This window comes from Rhododendron vialii, chromosome 2a, assembly GCF_030253575.1.
Source record: "Rhododendron vialii isolate Sample 1 chromosome 2a, ASM3025357v1".
NCBI lineage: Eukaryota > Viridiplantae > Streptophyta > Magnoliopsida > Ericales > Ericaceae > Rhododendron > Rhododendron vialii.
In genome coordinates, this window is record NC_080558.1 from 24,917,464 (window position 1) to 24,941,186 (window position 23,723).

Consider the following 23,723-nt stretch of genomic DNA (forward strand, 5'->3'; position numbering starts at 1 on the left):
TGACTATTCCCCTCATGAGTGATGTATAAAATATCCCAAGCATCCTTAACTATTTCACAAGTTGAAATATGTTGAAACTCAGATATCGACACACAACTAAAAATAGCATTAAGGGCACATGAATTATGAGTCGCTTTCAAGTGATTAGTGTTATCCCAAGACTCATCAAGCTTTCGGACAATTTTAACAGTTTTACCTTCCACAGTTGTGGTAGGCTCAGTATAGCCATTAACAACTGAGAGCCAGACACGATTGTTTTGAGATTTCAAATAAGCCTTCATTCTGGCTTTCCGATATGCATAGTTAGAACCATCTAGGAGAGGAGGTTTAGCAACAAAGTTATTAGGGGCTTCCATAATAGCAAATGAGAAAAAAAATTAGGATCCGCTCTAGGAATAAACCCTAATATTACGAGCGACCCGCTCTGATACCAACTGAAAAATTCCTAGCTTGCCTAGGTTTAAAGATTTGCTATATTTTAATCTCAATCAACGATTCACTATGTGATAAACAAAATCAATCTCACAAACAGAAAGCAAACAAATAACGAACACCAAGATATACGTGGAAAACTCCTGAAAGGGTAAAAACCACAAGAAGAAATCAAGCACTACTAAACACGAGGTTACAAGAACTCTTACGATAAGTTTGAACTCCACAAACCTAAACCTAAACGCTCTTGCCGAATCCACGCACACTTCTCTGAATGCTTGACCGCTGCTGCCTCGAATCCACGAGCCTTCCGTTTGCCTCCCGGATTCCACCGAAGGACTTGAACTTGTCTAGGAATCCTCCTAGGGCTTTTCTTCAAAGATTGATTGTTGTTGAAGTAGAAAACCCCTCGAAGATGATTCTTTAGAGCGTATGAATTGATAAACTTCCACTATTCTTCGAGGTGTACAAACCTTAGCCACCAAAAGTGTTGGGAGATGAGAAATATGAGTTCTCCACTTTTATTTCGATGCTTGTCACGTTTCTTAACTTAATGGGTCGATATTTATAGACAGGACCATAAGTTGTTGTATCGCCCGTTTGCTCGAGCAAAACTGAAGGCTTGAGATTTTGCACGAGCAAAACCCTCTTTCATATATTGTTTCCTTATTCAATTCCCACTTTCTGTTTCTCCATGATTCCAGTCTTGACTAGAAAAGCCGAGTCACATGCGTGATTGTTGGGAGACCGATAGACGACTCGATCTAATTGCTTGATATTTCTTCCACAAGAAATTACAACTCAATAATCAAATAATCAAAATTACACGGACGAATGTGTTTTGACTCATGCCATTGATAATCATAAATATTTGGGAGAATTTTTCATAAGTCCATTATAGCATTTTTCAAACCTCCTAAGTCCACTTCTAAGAGGGCATTTTTGTCTTGGTTTAATTTCTTTTTTTTTAAAAGTGGACTTAAGACCTTACTAAACTATATTAGTGGATTAGATGGATTACAAACATTAGAAGTGGACTAACTGGGTTACAAGTTCTCTATAATGGACCCTAGACTAATTTTTTATAAATATTTTGCCCTTACATCATTTATTTGGATCAATCGCAAAAACAATCACGAAAGCTTAAAGTCTTTTGCCCAATATTTTTCCACGTGCTTTTCATGGGCTAGTGGCTAGTCATATTCTCAAGTTTACTTTTCTTCATCCCCCCTTAAACTTGAGACGTCCGTTTGAATTCAGATCAAATCATTTTTTAGGGCGTTTGAATCGTCTTCAACATGCAACTCAGATTCAGTGCTCAAAACTTAGGTTTCACCAAATCAATTCCTAGGCAGCGAAGAAACAAGTTTTTTGTTTTTTGTTCACCGGGTTGTTGTTGCCAGAGTTATTTCACTATCAGTCGACTGAGAACATGTGAGACCTGTGGGCTACCACAGCCCCGGGTGGATCAGGGCGGCCCGAAAAAAAAAAAACATGTTTTTGATTTGAAAAATTGATGAGTCGCCAGCTGAATTTATAGTTTGCCACCCAAGAAACCATTTTAATTGAAAAATGATTGCTTTGAATTGAAAACCAGAGATTCGTTTGAGGATTCGGAAGCCATATTACGAGGGGAGAAGGGTTTTATAGCACCCCCCTCGCCCAATTTAAAATCGATCTCTACTAAACATTTGCAGGATTTTTTGAAAGCCCTTTGTTGCATTAAACACTTAGCAAGTGTCCACATGTGTATATCAAAATAGAAAGTGCTGGCATGTGCTGGTGTACAATGTATGTTGATGAAATAATGCTAAATATAGAATAACGCATAAAAAAAAATGGAGATCACTTTCTGAGAATATCCCCGAGCGTTCGGGAATGCACTCCTGAGTGCTCAGGAATACTGCTATTCCATCCTGCAAATTCTGGTTAGACAAACATGCTGTAATAATTGGAACAACATAAATATTAGTCATTGCTCAGCGGAGAACTTGAACAACAAAGAACTAGTCGTGGCTTTCCAAGCCTTGCTTCATTGCACTTGAATTTAAAGACTAAACGGACTCTTCTGAAAAAGAATTTTCAAAGAAAATGTGGTTTTATCATGTTTACATTAACACATTATTTTCATCCTGTTTTCTGAAAATGAAAGGTCATTGGAAACAGTTGGAAATCTGAATTAACAACAAAATTTAGAAATAATAGGTATTGGATTCATAAAACCCTCATTTTCCTTGAATATTTGACAGAAAAAATGTGAAACGTGAACAGAATTACTCCTGAGCGCTCTGGAGTATTACAGAGCCTATTTGAAAATTTCGTTTGCAGCTCTTTTGCCCTTGTTTTTACACTAAGGTCATTCAGCCATACATCCAGTATTGTGGACTAGAGTGAACTTAATGACCTCCCTCAGACGAATGACAGCCTTTTGAGGTTTAAAAAAGAAAAAGGATTCTACCTTCTTGAATGAACTCTTGCTTCCTAGATGGATTTTCAAGGTGGAAAGAGGTGGAGAAATTCCAATAACTAGGATTGAATGCAACTTCTAACTTTCAGAATTTTCCTTGGAATATTGGAAATTGTTTTAATTTTTGTCAAGCCTTGGAGAGTATTTTCCTTTGCAAAGTGGATTTTTCTTTGAAAATGAGGGAGTGTAAGTGCAGTATTTTCATGGTTTCTTCAGGTGCCTAAAATGCAGCATTAAGGCTGCTATTTATAGGCCAAGAAAAATTGAATTTGAAAATTGAATTTTAATTATATAAAATAATATAAAAATGCTTGAAATGACATAATACATTATAATGTGGTCTTCTAATTTCTCTGATGAAATACTGTAGCAAAGACCGAATATTGGAACAAAACATTGCCATGTGCTTGCTAAAAAAGTTGGAAATTCAAATTTTCATGGAGAATTTTGTTGACCTGAGCGCTCGGGAATAGATCTGAGCACTTGGGAGTTAAAATTGTGAGCGCTCAGGAGTGAGCAAAATTTGGATTTTTGAAATAAGTCTTGAGCGCTTGGGACCCAATTTATTGAGTTGATTTTGATCTTTAAAATCCCAAGAAACAAGATTCCACTATAACCGGTGCTCATATCAATCCAAATTCCTCATCGGGGGAGCCACAAAGCCACAAATTAAGGGATTTCAATAGGTTCAAATTGGGGTGTCAACAGTTGCCCTTTGGACGGCGCTCGGCATCATGTATGGATACGAGTGGCGCCCAAAGATCGAGACAGCTCAATTTGAGCCATACTGAACCCTTAATTCAAACAAAAACACAAATACAAGATGCATGAATGTTTGCAATATGAGGTCATGCCCTTTCGGGTTGCCTATGTACCTTTTTCTGCAGGGGTCAACCCAGCGTAGTTCTTTGGGGCAAAACGCATTTATGAAAAGGATTCGACATGAGATCAACACATGAGGGGCCCACGCATCATCTTAATTTGGAAAAGTATGCGAAAAAAATACACCTTCCTTACCAAACAAGGCGATCTGGCAAAAACTTTGATGATCAATGAAATTTTGACTAACTTCGCTGATTTTTAAATTAAGTGCTCAAGTGTTACTTGACAAAAAATGCATCAACAATTAAAATTATTTTCGACAACCTTAATTCAACGCGTGTGCTTGTCAGGACTGAGATTGATTTTGTAATTTAATCGAAAATTAATGCAATTCAGAAAAGAAGAGATGCGCGAGCAATTGAAAGCTTGGCACGTGAACCAAAATGGGGCTAGGGTTTTGAGACCATTCCTGACCGCTCAGAAGTGGTCCCGAGCGCTCGGGACCGCTACTTGGGCCCGGCCCTCTTCGTCTCCAATTTTTTTTAAAAATAAGTGTTTTTTTCCATTTCCGAGCGCTCAAGAACCAGAGATCAGACCTATCCGATTTCCCTTTTTCATTCTGCTCGATCTCCCTCTCTCACTCTCTCGGTTTCACCTCCTCGAAATTATCCCTTGAATCAACACAGATCGACTGGGGGAACTCGAATTTTCGGCCATACTGCAGTAGGAAACCGTGTGTCAAGAAATCCAACTTAGAAGAAGAAAAATGGATGCAAGGAGGGAAGAAGAAGGGGCGGTCAGAGGTAATGGCGAAGGCAGGGGGCATCTGGTGGCGAGGGAATCGCCGAGGGCGCCACAGCGGCAATGGGAGGAGCTAGCAAGAGTGCTGGGGCTTTCAGCGGAGGTGTTTCAAGTAGTGGGAATACTCCTCACACTCCCACGGTGGAGGAGTTGCTCAAAGCTGCGGACGAAGGATTTTCCAGCGGTCAGGAAGCTACGGCAAAGAGTGAGGCTACAACGGTGGGTCAATTCACTGCCACATCTATTTTGAGGACTTCAGTTGTGGAACCGAGGGGCGGGGATGGTGGGATCGGAGCTTCTGAACCGGTTCCGTTAGTTGAGGGTGATTTCTTAGAGAGAGCTGATCCTTTGGACATTCTTAGGGCTCTCAGGGTTGACCCTAGTGCTGCAGACATACTAAGAGGAGCCGGTTCCCCCGATGCCAGGGCTGTGGCTATGCTTTTGGGTGCATTGCTAAGCCAAGGTGATGAGGAGGCAAGGATGCCTGGAGGAGGATCTGGGCCGGAGGAGGCAGGAATGCCTGGAGACGGACCCGAGGCAGGGGAGGAGGTAGAGGAGCGAATTACAGTGGTGGAGGAAGTGAAGGCCTTTCTGAAGGTTGAGCGCCCTCCTTTTTCTCCCAACACTTATGCTCTGTAGCCACATTTCTTCGAGCCGGTGGGGATGACGGGCTACACTTCGGTTAGCGCTGACTACCCGGGGTACTTGCTCCTGAGAGATCACAATCATCACATTTCGTCGGAGTGGACCACGGTAAGATCGCTTTTCAATTGTGGATTATTCTTGCTGCTCTGAAAATGCTTTTTGGTTGCAAGTTACGCTTATTATGCTAAAGGGATTATTCTGAGATTATTTTACCACTTTGCTTATAACAGCGTACTGTCAACGTTTATGGCCACGGAGGTTCAGCCAAATCTTTAGAGTACTTTAAAGCGTTGCCTCAGAGCGTGCGAGCATTGGTGGAAGAAGCGGGCTTTGGGCCGTTCCTATAGCTATTGACAGTGGTTAGGGTCAACCATGCGGTGTTGACGGCGCTGACAGAGAGATGGTGGGGCACCACTAATACCTTCCATTTCCGATTCGGGGAGATGACGTGACACCCCTTGATTTTGCAGCGATCACAGGGCTCAGGGTTGGAGGAGAACCCATTCCCTATGATTCGGGCTTGGTAAATGATGATGCAGCATTGAGATGGTTTCTCGGGCAAGTCCTGCTTCACAATGGTTGAATGGCGACATATGGCTAGTTCATGACGTACTGGGACCATGAGCCAGCAAATGATGAGGAGGCAGCCCAGATGGCCAGAGCTTATTTGTTATACCTGTTCTTCTTTGTTCCCAAACAGATGAACACGTGTCCATCTCTGCTTCTTGGCGGGTCTGGTTGATCTGAGGCGAGCGGGGAGATACGACTGGGGTGGTGTCGTGCTGTGCACACTCTATTATTTTCTTTGAGCTTCCTCTTGCGGAGTCGGCAATACCATCGGTGGGTATTGGAGAGTAATCGAGGTACAAATTAAATTATTGCCAAACAAAATTGTCCTCTTATTAATCATCCATTTATGAGGTGCATTTATTAGAACAAATGAACTGATTTGAATTCTAAAATACGCAACTCTGGGCTTATGAAATACTAGGGATGTTTCCTCTCGAGAATACTTGCACAGACCCACGCTTACTTCCTCGCGGCCTAGCTTGGAGTAAAGAGTATAGGAAGACCAAGGAAAGGAGAGGGGAGGTGATGACTTTTCGTCGTTGGTTGGATAACCTGAGAGGCGTTTCGGTATGGATTGAATTTTATGCTTATTTTTCAATATCCATCGTTTCTGAAACTGATCCCCTTTTTGACATTGTAGATTTTCTGGAATCGCTGGGATGGGTTGGAAGCTGACTACTTAGTAAGGAGTCGGGAAGTAACCAGGAGCAGGGTTCTATTGGAGTGTCCTCTTGGCTATCAATGGTATCTGGGGGATCGAGTGACTCAACAGTCACTCGGGTTCTCGGTGTTCGTTGTACCGGGGCCACTTCCACCTTGAGTGCAGAGAACAGATACTTACACTTGCGCAGAGCTCGAGCAATTCATGGTGCCAAATACTGATTTAGAGCAGCTCCTGCGGCTCACGATGGATCATGAAGCTTACCGAGAGAGGTATTTGCCTACGAGCTTGGGCATGGAGCAAGAGCTTCAAAGGCGGGTGAATGAAGCAGAAGCCAGGGTGACAACTCCTAAGCTTAAGGGAGAGATCAGAGGAGAGCGTGGTCGCGGAGGCTGCTCATAGAGAGGCAGCGGTAGAGGTGCCAGCTCTCGAGGAAGGGGTAGTGGTAGTACAGGGGTTCCAGAGGTAGCAGTAGGATGTGGTGAGGGTGCCCCAGAGGCGGGTGAGATGCCTGATTTGCGATGGGAAATAAGCGCAAGGGATCGAACAAGTGCTCGGGCGATTGTGGATATCCCACGCCTTCCTCGCCCGGAGATGAATTTTCCAGCTCAGGTAAACTTGATTTGACAATACGCAAATCGACTTTGATGCTTTTAAAACATGATTTCTAATTTGAGCATAATCTTTCAGATTAAGCGAGAATGGGCTGAGTTAGCCATTATGAAGATGTTGGGAATGCACAAGCTTTTACGAAACTGCGCCAAAGGGAAGACATTACAGACTCGCCTTGCCCCTGAGCCAGCTATCACACCAGTCGTGGAGCCGTCACAGGTAAAACTTGAATGCAAATTTTAATTTCATGCACTTTGCTTTGAAAATTTGCCTATTGTTGCAACATGTTATGATATGTAGGTGCAGACTCACCGCGCGACTCGATCACAGTCTCAGGTGGTCACCAGGCCTCTTGCCCCTAGAGTTTCACAAGTGGGTAGCCGACAGTTTGAGCTGCGGCCACGGCCTGGAGCCCAGAGGCAACCTGAGCCTGAGGAATCAGAGGAGTCAGGAGAGCCGGATGAGCCAGAAGAGTCTTTGGGTACTTCAGACTTAGACACTAATTCTGGTTTACCTGACCCTCCTACCGGAGACAGCGATGGTGATGATGACGATGAGAGCTCTGAGGAGGAGGATCCACCACAAAAGAAATCACGACACGACTGAGCTTGTTTTTAATTTGCTAGTTTTCATATGAGCCTACGTGCTATGAGTAGTTGTAGTTTCCAGGCCTGCATGCCTTGGCTTTTGCTTGGGCCTGCATGGCCCTGGTAGTTAGCATTTGGGCGAGGGTGCCCCTCTTTTGAACATTGCATATACTGCTTTTGATTTATGAAAATTGCATCCCTTTTCTTTGGACTCTTGCATTGCATTGAGAATGTATCAGATACCATTATCGGCTAACTTGAACAAGAATTGAAGGATTCGCGAGTTTATACTGATACCCTTAAGACAAATGATGATTTTAGTGAAAATAATGCTAACAATGTGAATAAAACGACAAGGCATGCTCTAGACACGGGATTTATAGCGTCTGAGCGGAAAAATGAAGGATTAAATCATCTAAAAGGCGAAGATCGTAACCAAGCCCTTTTTATTTACAATCGACTGCACCATATAGTCACTCTAGCGTATTGTGACTCACGGGACTCAGCCAAGTTATCAAAATGCCCCTGAAGTAAGATTTGATATACCCCAGGAGGTAAAATTTTTGAGAATTTGGGAGATTTTACTGAAAACACTGGAATTTATGTGGAAACTGGACTTGAATACTGTTGTATCCCTTTTCATATTGAATAGAACAAGTCTTGACCATTGGAATCAAACAAGTGTTTCATTTCATCAACAAATATTGCCCAAAACAATCTGCCAGAATTCAGTAGCACTCTCGCTCTGGTCTGCTGCTATTTGCAAACCTGAGCTAGCTTCCAAGAAAGCCCTGGCTTTTGCCCATTGTCTTCTTCTGCATGTATGACACTTAGACGTGTTTTGGCCTTTACTTCATCTGTTTCCCAGAGGAGAATGGTTTTCTCGGACAAAACCTATGCTTTTCATATTCATTCTTTATATTTTTAAAGTTTGCATGCAAGAAAATAATTGGAAAATATTGCATGTGTCATCACTTTATGACTGAAAGCCATGCAAACCTCCCTTCAGGCCCTTATAAACATTCAGTCAAACCCATTTACACCTTTTTGCCATCACAAGTTACTTTTCCTCCCAAAACCCATTATGGCCATGCTTAACCAAGCCTTGCATCGTCCATGACTGGATAGTCTTGATGTTCTCGATTGGTTGAATTTCCGAGGTCATCACCTTTATGCCTTGAAGCATCTTCGGGAGAACCCTATTTGGCCTGACCTTCTGCATGCGGCGGTGCACTTCTAGGATCCTGAAGTGCATGTCTTCAGATTTGGCATCCAAGAGCTTTGCCCTACCATAGAAGAGTTTCATGCGTACCTCGGGAGTCATGACTTGGAGGAGCCAATCGTTCTGATGATCCAAGAAAGCATGAAGAAACTGCTCAAAACAAAGCTGGGTATCAGTAGTGGAGCTGCTAATTTCCTCATTCAAGATGGTGCCATTAAGATTCTGCGCTTGTTTGAAATGTTCAGCCTACCGAAGGAATTGGCGAACTTCAAATATCAGGGCCACCGTATGACAGCTTGTTGTATTTGCCTCTTAACAGCCTTCTTGCTGGTGCCTTCCGTTGGTGAGCCAAGCTCCTTGCTAGTGGGGGTTGCGGCTCAAATCGGGGCTCATAAAAATGTGGCACCGCTAGCTCTTGCTGAAACTCTGATGGGATTTGATGCGGTTCATGCTGGCCATACACTGACTTTCGGGGGTTGCCGACTTTTGTTGTAGGTAAGGACCTCACTCAGCTCTCCTTTTTCTATTTCTCTCATTCATTTTACCTCGACACTCAGCTTGGTTTTATCTAGTTTCTTACTTGTTTTCTCTCTTTCATCATTTTATTTCGACAGATGTGGGTCTATGACCAACTCAATTTGATGATACCTCCTCCTGAGAATTGGTTGTATCGACCTAGCGAGTGTAACCATCCTCTTAGTGTAATTGAAGACTTCCTCGCATCAGTCGGCGAGGAGGATATTTCCTGGCGCTATCCTTGGTTAAGATTGCCGACCATGACTACGAGTAATATGGGCTCCCAACAAGTGTTCCTGGCTAGGTTGACAGATTTCACATTTTATCTGTCGTTCTGCATCCTTCGCCAACTCTGAATTAGCCAATGCATGCCACCTCCAGGATCTGAAGTTCTTCGTCTCCCTCCGTTTACTATTTCGGGTCTCCGTAGCGATGTCCGAACATGGGTGAACCGCAGGACTGAAACGAGTGATTCAAACTTTGTAACTACCCTGGCTGGACGATATAGGAAGTGGCTACAAAGGGATGTGAAAGCACGGATGGGCTGACTGCTTACTTTACTGCTTTTTGAAATAAAAATGTGTTTTGCATTTTCTTTTCATTCGTGCTCAGCATGTAATGAAGAAATGTTCAGAATAAAAGTTGAATGATAAGGGTTTCCCCCTTTTGGTTCCTTAATAAAGCGCCTTTATTTCGTTTGACTGATTTGTCAATTTGGAACTGAATTTGATGATTTATGATGGTTTATAGTGAGGCTGCCTATGTATCTCTCATAGAAGAGAATCAGGCCAATATGTAGTTCAGGCTAGGGTTCGCTCAAGTATTGACGCTTTTCTTTTGCGCTCTAATTTTTGCCTAGAACCGCCCTTTCCGATTTTCGGCCTAGCGAGCTCTTTCTTGAATTCTTAGCCTTAACTTTTGCCTAGGCCGCCCTTTGGGGTTTTCAACCTAGCAGGCTTTTTGCTCTAATTTTTGCCTGGTGCTGTTTGCCCTTGTAGTTTTTAGCCCAACGAGCTCTCTCAGGGGTAATAGCGCTTGAGCTGGTCCAAATTGACAAGACTGGAAAATTTGTTTCCGTCAAAATCAATGATTGATGCAGCCCCTCTGGAGAGAATCGTCTTGATGATGTACAGCCCGACCCACTTTGGTCGAAACATTATTCGTAAGTCAAAACTGGCGCACGAATCTCTTTGACCACCATATCCCCCTCTTGTAGGTCTCTCATTTTCACCTTCTTGTTAAGCGCCCGGGCAATTTTTCGTTGGTAGCCCTGGATGTGGTATAATGCCCGCAATCTCCTTTCATCGAATAGCATAAGTTCCTCGAACCTCCCATTGATCCATTCAACTTCATCCATCTCGCATTTGGCCATGACTCTTAGTGATGGTACTTCTAGCTCAATGGGGAGAATGGCTTCCATACCGTAAACCAAAGAATAGGGTGTTACCCCCGTTGGAGTACGGATAGACGTCTGGTATCCCCATAAAGCTAGCAGAAGTTGTTCGTGCCAATTCCTAGCCGACTGAGTAGTCCTTTCGAGAATCGTTTTGATAGTCTTGTTTGCTGCTTCGACCGCCCCGTTCGTTTGTGGTCTATAGGTCGTTGAGTGATGAATCTGGATTTTGAATTCCTCAAACAATTCCAGAACTTTCCCCTTGAAATGAGATCCATTATTTGTGTGGGCACACGCCCCTGAAATTTTATTTATGTGTAAAATCGGGTACGCCCTTTTTGGAAAAGCACGGCGAAATGCTACAATTCAGAGTTGCCACTCGAGTTTTAGCGGTATGTACCCAAGGAACCGAACTTGAAACATTTGCTACGTTGTTTGATTTTTGAAAAGGCATAGACTGGTCCGTCGTCACCTTCAATATCTGAGGTTCGGGAGCCAGGTTATGAGAGAGGAAGGGTTTTACGGCACCCCTCTCGCCCAATCTGGAGATCGGTCTCTACTCGGGTGTTTTATAAAACATTTGCATTTTTCTCTCATTGATCATTTTTTAGCCAATTAAGGCGGGGGAACAGATAAAGGGGATTAAAACGGCAACAAGTTTGTAGTGCGATAGAATGTAATGGATGATTTATTTAAACAAACATAATAGATTGAGAACACGTACCTGTGAGCATTTTAAATAAACGAGAGCACACTGATCTGTAATGATGCATGCAAGAATAAACTTGTATGCACTGACCACGCCACTGCATACAGAGATGACCTGCGTACACCATACCATGACTGGCGTGCGTCGTTAAATCTAAACCCACAGCTTTTATTCTCAACCCCTCTAGGCTCTGGAAAGGACCAGTGCACACCCAGGACAAACCACCCAATTTATAGAGCATAATATGCACAGATACAGACATCTAAAATGGCTTTAAGCCATAAAAATAAATAGAACACCCCATAAACAGTGCGGGGAAATAATCAGTGGCCAAGGCCGAGTTGCCATGCAAGGGCCAACCACTAGGCTGAGTATTACTGCCGTACGCCAGTGAATGGTTACTGTACACCAGTTATACTTCTTTTTCCAGTGCTTGGCTTTGCATCTTCTGGGCTTTGGAACATGACCAGAAGGACCCCAGTGGCATTCCAAAGCAAAATAAATAAATAAACAGCTACACAGTCCTAAATACAGAAAGCAGTAAACTAGTTTTTAGCATGTAATATAGTGATAAATAGAAAGAAAAGCATAAAATAGCTAATCATTGATCCCCAGCCAATACTGCACATACAGCCATTACTGGCGTACGGCTTGAACTTACTGGCGGGCGCCAATGTTTGCTATGCTCGATCTTTAAAATCTTGCCAGCTTTAGAGTCAGGACTGGTATTGATTACCAGCCTTGACCCTGCTAGCCCCCCTCAGGGGTTAGAACATAAAGTTTAAAAAAGGTGATATACCTTTGGTTTTGAGGTTGATGAAATGTTGGAGCTTTGAACTTGAGGTATGAGAGATGGATGAGAGTGGTGGTAGACGGCGGTGATCGGATAGAACCAAGGAAGCAAAATGGCGACCGGTGGCAAGAACGACAATGACGGGAACGAAGGAGATCACTCGGACGAGAGGAAAGAAGGAGAGGTTGAGGAAGAAAGATAAAATGGCCCATGAGATCGATCGGACTTAACTTAAATCGATTTTCTGACTTTTGGATTTATCACCACTGAGACATTGATTCTTCGGCCGTGAGATCGATCTCCTGGCCCCCTAATCCATTTCCCACAGCAGCATTAGATTTTGCTCAGTGCACTAATTCAAGTTTTGGGTCCACGACGAACAAAACCAATGATAAACATTGATTGATTAGCCTTGGGGGCATTCCCAAGCAAATATAATGAGATCAGAACTACCCTTGGGGGCATCCTCGAACATATGGAGTCTCAGGCACCAGTATCAAGCCTACTTTGGAATTCTCCACAAGCTCCCTCACCCAGTTAAAGGATCTTTGATCGCTGTACTCCGGAAGTACGATAGCCGTCACACTCGTAATCAAATTCCCTCCATCCAGCGGCTCCATGCTCACTATCTCACTATCTCTACAGCTTTGTGCTCAAGCCACTCAACAACTCCGTGCCTACTACCTCAGTCATTCAGCAACCCTGCATTCATTTACCAACGAAGTTCCATATTCAAGCCATCTCGGTAATCTCACCAAGCTCACTCTCAGAGGCCCTGTGCTCCTCATCACCGCCACCCAGCAAGCCCCGAGCTCATCATTTCAGCAGTTCCAAAGACTCTATCATTCAATCGCTCTAACCTCGCCGTCATTTAACAGCTCCACGCTCATGCCCATTACTATCAAGTCACTCAGCGGATCTACGCCGAATCACTCAGTAGTTCCACGCCCATTACCTCAACCATTCAGCAGCTCTATACTTACTCAACAGCTCTGTGCTCACCATCTCCATGCTCACAGCTCAGCGGCCCTATGCCCATAAACTCATAATCCATCTCAGCAGCTCCACGCCCACTATCTCAACTGGCTCTACGCCACACCAACCAACAAGATATCATCTGTTCTCAAGCTCTATGCTTGAATGCTCAAAATCCAGCATTTTGAATGCTCGAAGATCTTCGAATGCCCAATTACTGTGTACTGGATGCTCAAGTTCTACACTTGAATGCTCAAGTTCTACGCCTGAATGCCCAACCATTACGTACTAGATGCTCAAAGCCTGTACTTTGAATGCTCGGATTCTACTCTTCGAATGCTCGAGCTCTATGCTCTGAATGCTCAAGTCCAGAACTTGAAAGAAGCTCTACGCTTAAATCAAACACACACGCACGGGCCCGTGCACATATTGCATCACCATTATCACATCGAGTCTGCATCAATTACATCACCATATCCATTATCATATCTAACCATCATCATTACACAAATACATATTTTGCATCTCTCTCTCACTCATGAAACAAGTCAATCTTGCAATCAACCGGCTCTATGCCTCGGTTTTATTGATCGGTCCAGTGCCTCGATCCTCTGGCTCTATGCCAAAATTTATGATGGGAAAGCTCTGTGCACAGACCTTCAGACTGCAACCGACTTTACACCTTGGTTTTATCAAGCTCCAACATCCTAGGCTCATGCCATATGATTGATACCGGCTCTGCGCCTCAGTCCTATCACCTCAAGCTCACAGCTCTGAATCCTCAGGCTCTCGCTTACAACCGGCTCCGTGCCTCGATTTTCTCATCTCAAGCTCCGCACTCCAATTATTGGCCTTGTGCCCCCCATATCTTAAAAATTGGTGTCCAACTTGTCTCTAGAAGATGGCTTGGATTTCACCCCACATCTCAAAATTGGTGTCCGATTGTCTCCAGAAGATGGTTTGGATTCCACCCAATTACATTTATTCCATCAAGCTCATTTGCAAGGATAGGCTATTCGACCGAGCTTCCCTCATTTAAATTAAGGACGATAAAGAAAAGACAACGACTCACCCACTGTGTATTGATTTACCCCCAAAATACTAAAGATGCTCTCCGCAAAAATTTCCCCGACAGCTCTGCGCTCCTTCAACTACTCTCCGCCAAAATCCTGGCATTGCCCAGGTATGTTGCACTACGGCTTTTAAAGCCCGAAGGTACATCTTCTGGTCTCAACCCTCCAAACCTTTTATTTTTCTTTATGGCCCCGAACTATGGTTGGTCTGAATTTCCCTTGTGGAATACGTAGGCAGCCTCCCAACCCGACCATAACTAAAACCTTTTTCAAAAACCCTTCGAATAGTGGTTTGACCAAATTCAGTTGCTTTTACGGCTTTGACTCTTATTTAAACTTGTCTCACGATCCGTTTGAGTTCAGTCAAAGAGGGGCATCTGTAGACACCCCAATTTGGCCTAACGATTATTTCAAGTCTCACCTTGGGGACCATCCCGATGATGAATGGATACAGTGATTGCTGATTGACTTCTCATGAACCCATGGACTTATGGTGAGTACTTTTAGCCACTTAGAGGACCCAATCCAGAGCCAAATAGCCTTTCAGACAGAAATACAGTATCCCAGGAAAATCTATCTTTCGGACGTAACATTGATCTCACGGCCTCAACATCATTCTTTCACTTGTGAAACATGTTGCTTGAAAATCTCCCTGAGAGATCGATTCCTTGGCAACCAGATCTATTCTTCGGCTGCCTAATCCATCCTTCGGTCTCCAGATCCTTTAACTGGCCGCCAGAACGTCTATTTTCCAGATTCTGGAATGTTATGTCATACGTTTAATCCGATCCTTAAAACCCTAGTAGCCTTTCTCCGATGCGTTTGGGCTACGAAAGCAGAATCATCTAGATATCTTATTGCCCTAGAATTCCTTATTGATTCATGCCATTTGATTGGCCAAGGTGAGTCACCAATTGCCTATATAAAGGGCCCTTAGGGTTCCGAAATTATATGTTCATACACCCTCCCTTGCCACGAAACCCTGCCAATATACTCTCTCATATCCCATCTACAAAAGCCCTAACCTCCCGAAGGCAACCTCGACGATCAAATCCCGAAGTACAAACCCTAACCCTAGGGTTTTCGTGAAGCAAATCAATCAATCCCACTCAATCCGAAGCAATCAAGCCACTGAGGGATCAAGGTGGTGAGGCCCAGGGGCCTTTGGTTTGTTTTATTTTCAGTGTATGAATGTTAATTGTAGTACTTTAGCTCTTTGTTAGTTGTTTAGCCTGGTGTGAGGAAGAATATCGGCTGGGTCTTCGATCCATCGGCCGGTACATCAAACCGGGAGGATCCCTCGGCTGTGAAATCTATTCGCCGGCCGTGGGATCCATCTCCCTGGGACAGATTTGTTTTCTGCTTATTTTGATGCATGTTTTCAATTATCGTACTAGCTCACCTTATCAACTGTTACAGGCTAAAAATAGACTATGTGTTAGAATCAAATAAAGTAAGCATTAATCATATGTCGAACTATTATGGGCCAGTCTCATGACTGGGCAAAGAGGGGTGCCTAACACCTTTCCCTCATTGTACTTTTGGCTCCCGCACCCGGAATCTCTCTCTGTTTTTCCTAGTTTTCATAAACTTGGTGGCGACTCTGTTTTGATGATAACCGTTATCGTGTGGCGATGTTCCTAGCCATGGGAATATCCATGATCTTGGTTTATGAAGCAAACAACCAAACAAGTAACCAACAATGATCAATCTGTATGGCGACGCTCCGTTTGGAAGGTGTCTACAGTTATACATTAACACTTTCTGAACAACACTAAAGGTTTTGCGCTAAATATTCCTATCATGATACACCTTAACCTTAGCCTTATAAATACTCGAGCTCTCATACGCGTCATTCCTAATCTCCTCAAGCTCACACAATTGGAGCTTCCTATGGGCACCCGCCTCTGGCAAACGCGTGTTCAACGTCTTAATGGCCCAATAGGCCTTATGCTCCATCTCAACGGGCAAGTGGCAGGCCTTACCATAAACGAGCCGGTATGGTGAAGCACCCAACACGGTCTTGTAAGCAATGTGGTAGGCCCACAAGGCATCGGTCAACCGAAGTGACCAATCCTTCCTATTTGGGTTCACGGTCTTCTCTAGAATTCCCTTAATCTCACGATTCGCTAGCTCAGCCTGACCGTTGGTTTGAGGGTGATAGGAAGTAGACACCTTATGAGAGATGCCATACTTACTCATTAACGCCCCAAAAGACCTATTGCAAAAGTGCGAGCCTTGATCAGAGATAATGGCACGTGGCATGCCAAACCTTGATAAAATGTTAGTTCGCAAAAACTCTAACATGACCTTAGAATCAATAGTCTTAGTGGGGACAGCCTCAACCCACTTGGAAACATAATCCACCGCCAGGAGGATGTACTCATACCCGTATGACACCGGAAACGGGCCCATGAAATCAATGCCCCGACAATCGAAGACCTCTATCACAAAAATGTTCTGGAAGGGCATCATATTCTGCGGGCCAATTTTACCTAATTTCTGGCACTGGTCACACAACTTGCAAAACACGTAAGCATCTTTAAACAACTCGGCCAAATGAAACCACACTCATTGACCTTGGCGGTGGTCTTCTTCGCAGAGAAATGACCTCTGCATGCCTCGGTATGACAAAACTCTAAAATTCCCCTTTGATCAGCTTCAAGGACACACCGGCGCATAATCTGGTCCGCGCAATACTTGAACACATATGGATCATCGTAAATATATTGCCGGACCTCTCTCAAAAATCGTTGCTTCTCAGCTGTAGACGAATGGGGTGGAATTTGCCCAATCACCAAATAATTGGCGATATCTGCAAACCATGGGCACGCATTAGCAGCGAACAACTGCTCGTCAAGAAAAGTATCCACGATGGGGAGATGAGAGGTGGGGTCCTCAAACTCCAAACAAGACAGGTGGTCGGCCACTACATTCTTAACCCCTTTCTTATCCTTAATCATGAGGTGGAATTCTTGCAGCAAAAGAATCCACCGGATAAGCCGAGCCTTCTCATCCTTCTTGATCATCAAATACTTCAAGGCCGCATGATCGGTATACACCACAATCTGCGAACCCACCAAGTAGGATCGAAACTTGTCTAAAGCAAACACCACCGCGACCAATTCCTTCTCGATAGTGGTGTAGTTCATTTGTGCCTCGTTCAATGTCTTGCTCGCATAGTACACGATGCAGGGATCTTTCCCTCGCCGTTGCCCTAAAACCGCCCCGACAGCAAACTCGGAAGCGTCGCACATCAACTCAAAGGGCAAACTCCAATCCGGAGGCTGCATGATCGACGAAGTAGTGAGACTCCACTTCAACGTCTGGAAAGCCTCCTCACACGCCTCAGACCACACAAAGTGCGTGTCTTTCAATAGCAAATGGCACAACGGCCGGGAGATAGCACTAGATCCCTTAATGAAACACCGGTAGAAACCGGCGTGACCGAGGAAAGACCGAATGTCTTTTACAGACTTTGGAGTGGAAAGATTTGCGATCAAATCAATCTTTGCCTTATCCACCTCAATACCCTTGGATGAGACAATGTGTCCCAACATAATCCCTTGGGTCACCATAAAGTGGCACTTCTCCCAATTAAGCATAAGTTGCTTCTCCTCGCACCGTTGCAAAACCTTTCCTAAGTTCTCGAGGCATTCGTCAAACGAATCCTCAAAAATTGAAAAGTCATCCATGAACACCTCCACGATCTTCACTACCATGTCGTTAAAAATTTCCATCATGCACCTTGAAAAGGTTCCGGGAGCCTTGCACAAGCCAAACGGCATGCGACGGTAGGCAAACGTGTCGTAAGGACACATGGAGGTGGTCTTCTCCTGATCCTCCGTGGCTACCTCAATCTGATTGTAGCCAGAGTACCCATCCAGGAAGCAATAGAAAGCTCAGCCAGCCACCCTCTCCAAAATTTGATCAATGAATGGGAGAGGGAAGTGGTCTTTCCGAGTGCTCGCATTGAGCTTCTGATAATTTATGCAAACTCGCCACCCGGTTTGAACATGGGTCGTCACTAGCTCGCCCTCGTCGTTCCTCACGACAGTCGCTCTAGCCTTATTAGGCACCACCTGCACCGGGCTCACCCACTCATTATGGGCTATCGGGTAAATAATACCCGCATCTAAGAGCTTCAGCACCTCAGCCCGAACCACCTCCTTCATATTAGGGTTCAGACGACGCTGAGGTTACCTAGAAGGCTTCACGTCCTCATCTAGAAAAATGCGGTGTACACACACCGTTGGACTAATTCCCTACAAATCTGCTATCGTCCAGCCTATTGCCCCTACGTGCTCTCTCAACAAGGCAAGCAACTTGGCTTCTTGATTCACCTTGAGGGATGAGGAGATCACTACCAGAAAAGTATCATCGCCTTTAAGGAAGGCATACTTAAGCGTGTCCAGCAAAGGCTTTAACTGTGGTTTAGGCAGCTGGACAGACGATGGGAGAGCTTTAGGAAATGCGGCGCCCAACGGCTCAAGAACTGGGTTCCAAGCGACGCCACACACATCCTCTATAGCAAGCATCTCCATCAAACTCCCTACCTCTGGAGAATCTAAGAATGACACCTCTTCGGCGGTTAAGGCTATCTCCAGAGGATCCTTGTAGAACACACTATCAACATGCTCTTGCACCAGCGTGTCGATCAAACTCACCTCATATACCTCCTCATCATCCTCAACCCGACTATCCATATTGATAACATTCACCTCCATTTTCAAGTCCCCAAACGACAATTGGATTTGTCCAGGTTTATAATTCATGACAGCACTAGAGGTGGCTAGAAATGGACGGCCAAGGATGATAGGAGTCTTCTCGAAGACCTCTAGTATCGGGCATGTATCCAAGACGATGAAATCGACTGGAAAAAGGAACTCACCCACTTGAATTAAAACATCCTCCACACCCCCTTTGGAATCCTTACACTCCGGTCAGCCAACTGTAGCGTGACTGGAGTGGCTCTCAAATCGCCTAAGCCTAGCTTCAAGTATACCGAATAACGGAGCAAGTTGACATTTGCTCCTAAATCCAGTAAAGCCTTATCAAATTTTTGGCTCGCCACTACTAGAAAATTTACTATAGGTGACGAAAAAAATGGTGACAAAATTTACTGTTTTACTATAGCTGACAAAACAACAAAATTTTCGTCACCAAAAGTTACTATAGGTTTATTTTTCATCACCAAAAGTGACTTTCGGAGACAACCTATAGGTGACAATTGAAACAATAAATTTTGTCACCTATAGCTTGTCTCCAAAAGTCACTTTTGGTGACAAAAACAAATTTTTCGTCACCTATAGTAACTTTCGGTGACGAAAATTTTGTTGTTTCGTCAGCTATAGTAAAATAGTAAATTTTGTCACCACTTTTTTCGTCACCTATAGTAAATTTTCTAGTAGTGCGCGATAGCGATAGGGATGGTGGGACAACCAGGGTCTTTACACTTGGTGGGGATCTCAGCCTGAAGAATGGAGCTCACTTGCTCCGTCAGAAGCACTTTGTCCTGACTCTTAGTTCTCCGCTTTTGACGTGCATAGATCCTTTAATACCTTTGCAAACTGAGGAATTACGTCAATGGGTTCCATCAAAGAGATCGGAAACTAAACTTTCTTGAATAGTTTAAGCATTTGAAAGTTCACATTGACCTTAGGCTTCGCCACCAAGTGATTTGGATATGGAGCAACGGGTGGCAATGGAATCGTGGGGGCTGCAGGTGCAGATACCACCACTTTAGGAGGCTCTGCCTCTCTCTCCTCCTCAGGGACACTTCCCAAGTCTGAAACGACTGCTGGCACAGCTACCGGCACCGGGGGTGGAACCGATTTTTGCTTTGGAGGTAAGTCCTTCTCGATCACCTTCCCACTTCTAAAAGTGGTGATTGCCTTAGCCTTTTCCAGACTAGGATTCAAACTACTCGGGCTAGAAGAATCAGCCACATAATGAGTACCGGCGGCATTAACTAGAGGTTGAGAAGGAAACTTTCCCTTCTCCTGCTGGACTTGTCCAACTGCCGCCGTCAACTGAGTCAATTGGGTCCTAATGTCACCAATTGCCTACTTAGTCTGCTCAATGAAGCTAATTTGAGACTACATGAGAGCCTTCAACATCTCATCAGTCTGCTTATCCCGCGGGGGATGGTTAATGCCTGGGGGTGGTCCAAAAGATGAAGGATCGAACCCCTGCTGCTGCTGAGGTGGGTAACGAAACTGGGTCATTTGGCCTTAAGGAAGTTGGAATTACTGAACTTGTGCCTGAGGTGGTGCCTGAGGTTACACCTAGGCTTTTTGATCCCTCCAACTCAGAAGTGGGTTTTGGGCCCACCCTGGATTATAAGTATTTGAATACGGGTCCCAACGATGGCTAATCGCATTCACCTCAGCCTGATTACTATAGTATGCGTCTTTAACAATGGAACACGCGGGGCAGACAGTGACTAAATGCCCCGGACACTCACATAACACACATACCTCCTTGACTCTCACCTCATTCACCTGATGGACTTGCTTAAACTTTAAGTCCTCTAACTGTTTAGCCATCTTGTCCAGCTGAGACTGAACACTGTGCTCTCGCACACTTGAAGGGAAAATGCCAGACCCACTGGGTCCCTGAGCAGCCATGGCCCTATCACAGATTTCGGAAGGTTCCCAACTTTGGTGTTTCTCGGCCAACTCATCTAAGATGTACCACGCTTTGTCTGGGGACTTGTCTAGAAAATCTTCCTCCTTACAAAGGTACTTAATCTACTGGGCCGTTGCAATATTCAAGCCCAAATAGAAAAATGACATCAACTGGTGTTTCACGAACTCATGATGTGGTAAGGATAACAGCAAGTCCTTGAACCGCTCCTAGCACCTTAAAAATGACTCGCCTCTTTTTACTTATACGACTGAAACTGGCGAGTCAGGTACTTCGATTTACTCTCCGAGAAATATTTCTTATTAAATAGATCTCGGACAGCAGCCCACGTTGTGAGAAACTGTGGTTTCTGCATTCGCAACCACTTATCCGCATTGTCCTTAAGTAAGGATGGGAAAAGCTTAAGGCAAGCATTCTCCCACTGGGTAGTGGTGGCAAAGGTGCACACCAACCGCTCGAAATAGCGGACATGGTCATACGGATCCTCATTCTCCTTCCCATAGAAGAGGGGAAGGGCATTATGCGTACCAGGCTTATGGTGAAGGCATTACGTGCCTCCACCGTCTGGTCGGCGGAACTATTGGTCCGAGAGGAGTGGTCCTCTTTCTCAGGATGCATGAGCTCACGCATTGACTTTTGCGGCTCTGCCATCGGTGGTTCGATTATTAAATCAACGAACAGGCCACCGATATCAAACAACTCACCACTAAAAGACTCCTGATCCTCCACGGTTACTCTAAGCTCTCTCTCAATGGCCAGGAGACACCTGGTATTGTCTCGGTAGTACTTAGGTTTTAGAGGTGATTGCTTTCCTACGATGGAGGACTGCCTACATCTACCTATGTTGACTTGAAACAACTAAAGAAACTAAAAAGAAAACAAAATAAATAAATAAATAAAAACTACTACCTGAATTTTTAACACACGTTACCGTCCCCGGCAACGGCACCAAAAATGCTTGACAATTTCCTAGTCCTAAATTAATGGGTTGCCCCAAGCGTAGGGCGGAGACCGACGTAACACAATAACTGGTAAGACCGGAGTCAAATCCACAAAGACGGTGATGTGTGCTAACTAAAAATTCGGGCTCTTATAATTTAAACAGGTTCTTAGGTAGCCACCCTTTGTCGATTTGATTAAGATTAACTAAAATTTAAGGAAACAACTATTCTTTTCAAATAATTAAAAGGAGGTATGGTCGTAGGGTTCATAGCATTCGTAACCAGTCCGGATTAACCTGCTCCATTCAGTGTTCTTAAAAACATTCAACTTTAGATTGAAAAAGATACCCCGCAAGATGCGAGACCCTATGGTCGCCATTTACCCATGCGCAGCCGAGAATGAGTTTTGGACCCCCATTCCTCCGTTCACATGAGCTCTGACGATGCTCGGGTTCGTCTACGAGAAGTATTTTTCCAATCTAAAATCATTTTTTCATTATTTGAAAATAGGAGCAGTGCCCAAACTGGCCACGGTATGCTAATCACCCGCGACCCTACCTATACGACTACTCACTAATCATTGTGCATGAAATAGAAGAAACCCTAATTTGAATCATGCTTCTTTTACTGGAGAAAGAAAATAAATGAGTGATAACAACTAATTGAATACCAACAAACAACTTTAATTGAGAACAAAAATTAAAACGAGTTACCGAATACTTGAATACTTGAACAAAACGTTAAAAAAATCAAAGGAAAAGCTCTGAATGAAAGAACGTACGTCTAAAAGCTGCTAATAAAAACTTCGAACAAATAATCATACAAGTATAAACTCCATTGAAATAATAGTAAAAGATTAAACCCCGAAGCCGTTGTCTTTTCCTCCGTTTTTGCGTTTCTCTCGGTTCCAGCAGTGATTTTTTATGGCAGCCCCGTTCTCCTTTTATGCGTCAGAAAAGAGAGACTTTTAAAACAAAACCCTTGCTGCCTTTTATAATAGTAGAACCGAGAGCTCCATATGGGAAATTGGTAGCACCAAATCTTTTTCCTTTCCATTGTAAAATCAGTGGGCCCTCTTTTATTGTAAATGCCAAGGCAAATCTTTGTCACAATTATGGGTCGGTCCACAGGTTGCCAAATTAATTACAATTCCCATTCTTTACTGATTAGCCATGAAGCTGAACCATATTGTCATTCTTCGCATTTTGGCTCTAAATATTATCCAACGGCTTTGTGGGTCCTGAAACAAGGGAAACGGATATCAAACTCCAAATTATAAAATAAAGGGACATAACAAGAATAAATTAGGGGGCGTAACTGGGTACATTTACGCACCTATCACTTTCTTGGAAAAGACAAATAATGGCATATTTTTGTTTAGCATAGGCGCATATGCATGTCACTTACACATTAAATTTTGTGCCTCACGCTTCCTTGGTCTTTCCATTGAGTTATGACTGATGGATTAGTGATATTTGGCATTCATGAATCATGGTAAAAGACAAATAATGGCATATTTTTGCTTAGCGTAGGCACATATGCATGTCACTTACACATTAAATTTTGTGCCTCATGCTTCCTTGGTCTTTCCATTGAGTTATGACTGATGTATTAGTGATATTTGTCATGGATGATTTTATCAAATCCATTTTTTCTTGCTGGTGAAAGGATTTTTAAAACCACTCTCATAGAGCTTGGTGAATTAGGAGCATGACTGATTGAATCTGGAGTAATGTCACCATGCTAATTCAGAACTTGTGGAATTACATTTCCAACCTGTATAGTTTTGTTGCGGTTAGATGAAAACTTCAATACGATTTTCGTTGTATGCAGGCTTCAGAAGGTCGGCAGCAAGT

General features: G+C 43.8%; 1 protein-coding gene across 2 annotated transcripts; it reads left to right on the forward strand.

The window, feature by feature from the left end:
- The first annotated feature begins 4,275 nt into the window (after positions 1 to 4,275).
- On the forward strand, positions 4,276 to 7,806 carry LOC131316486 (uncharacterized). 2 transcript variants are annotated; one of them, XM_058345872.1, is made up of 6 exons: positions 5,001 to 5,275; positions 5,398 to 6,030; positions 6,159 to 6,304; positions 6,378 to 7,010; positions 7,089 to 7,229; positions 7,311 to 7,806. In XM_058345872.1, the coding sequence occupies exons 4-6, from the start codon at positions 6,906 to 6,908 to the stop codon at positions 7,614 to 7,616; spliced, it is 552 nt and encodes a 183-aa protein (XP_058201855.1). In that variant the 5' UTR covers positions 5,001 to 5,275; positions 5,398 to 6,030; positions 6,159 to 6,304; positions 6,378 to 6,905; the 3' UTR covers positions 7,617 to 7,806. The 2 variants fall into 2 exon arrangements, with proteins under 2 accessions (XP_058201856.1, XP_058201855.1); XM_058345873.1 differs by having other exon boundaries at positions 4,276 to 5,275; positions 6,159 to 7,010.
- The last annotated feature ends 15,917 nt before the right edge of the window (positions 7,807 to 23,723 follow it).

Coding starts and splice junctions, on each gene's coding strand:
- LOC131316486 (XM_058345873.1), top strand. CDS start 6,906: ATGCCTGATTTGCGATGGGAAATAAGCGCAAGGGATCGAACAAGTGCT. Junction 7,011..7,088: donor AGATGAATTTTCCAGCTCAG/GTAAACTTGATT, acceptor ATAATCTTTCAG/ATTAAGCGAGAATGGGCTGA. Junction 7,230..7,310: donor CAGTCGTGGAGCCGTCACAG/GTAAAACTTGAA, acceptor TATGATATGTAG/GTGCAGACTCACCGCGCGAC.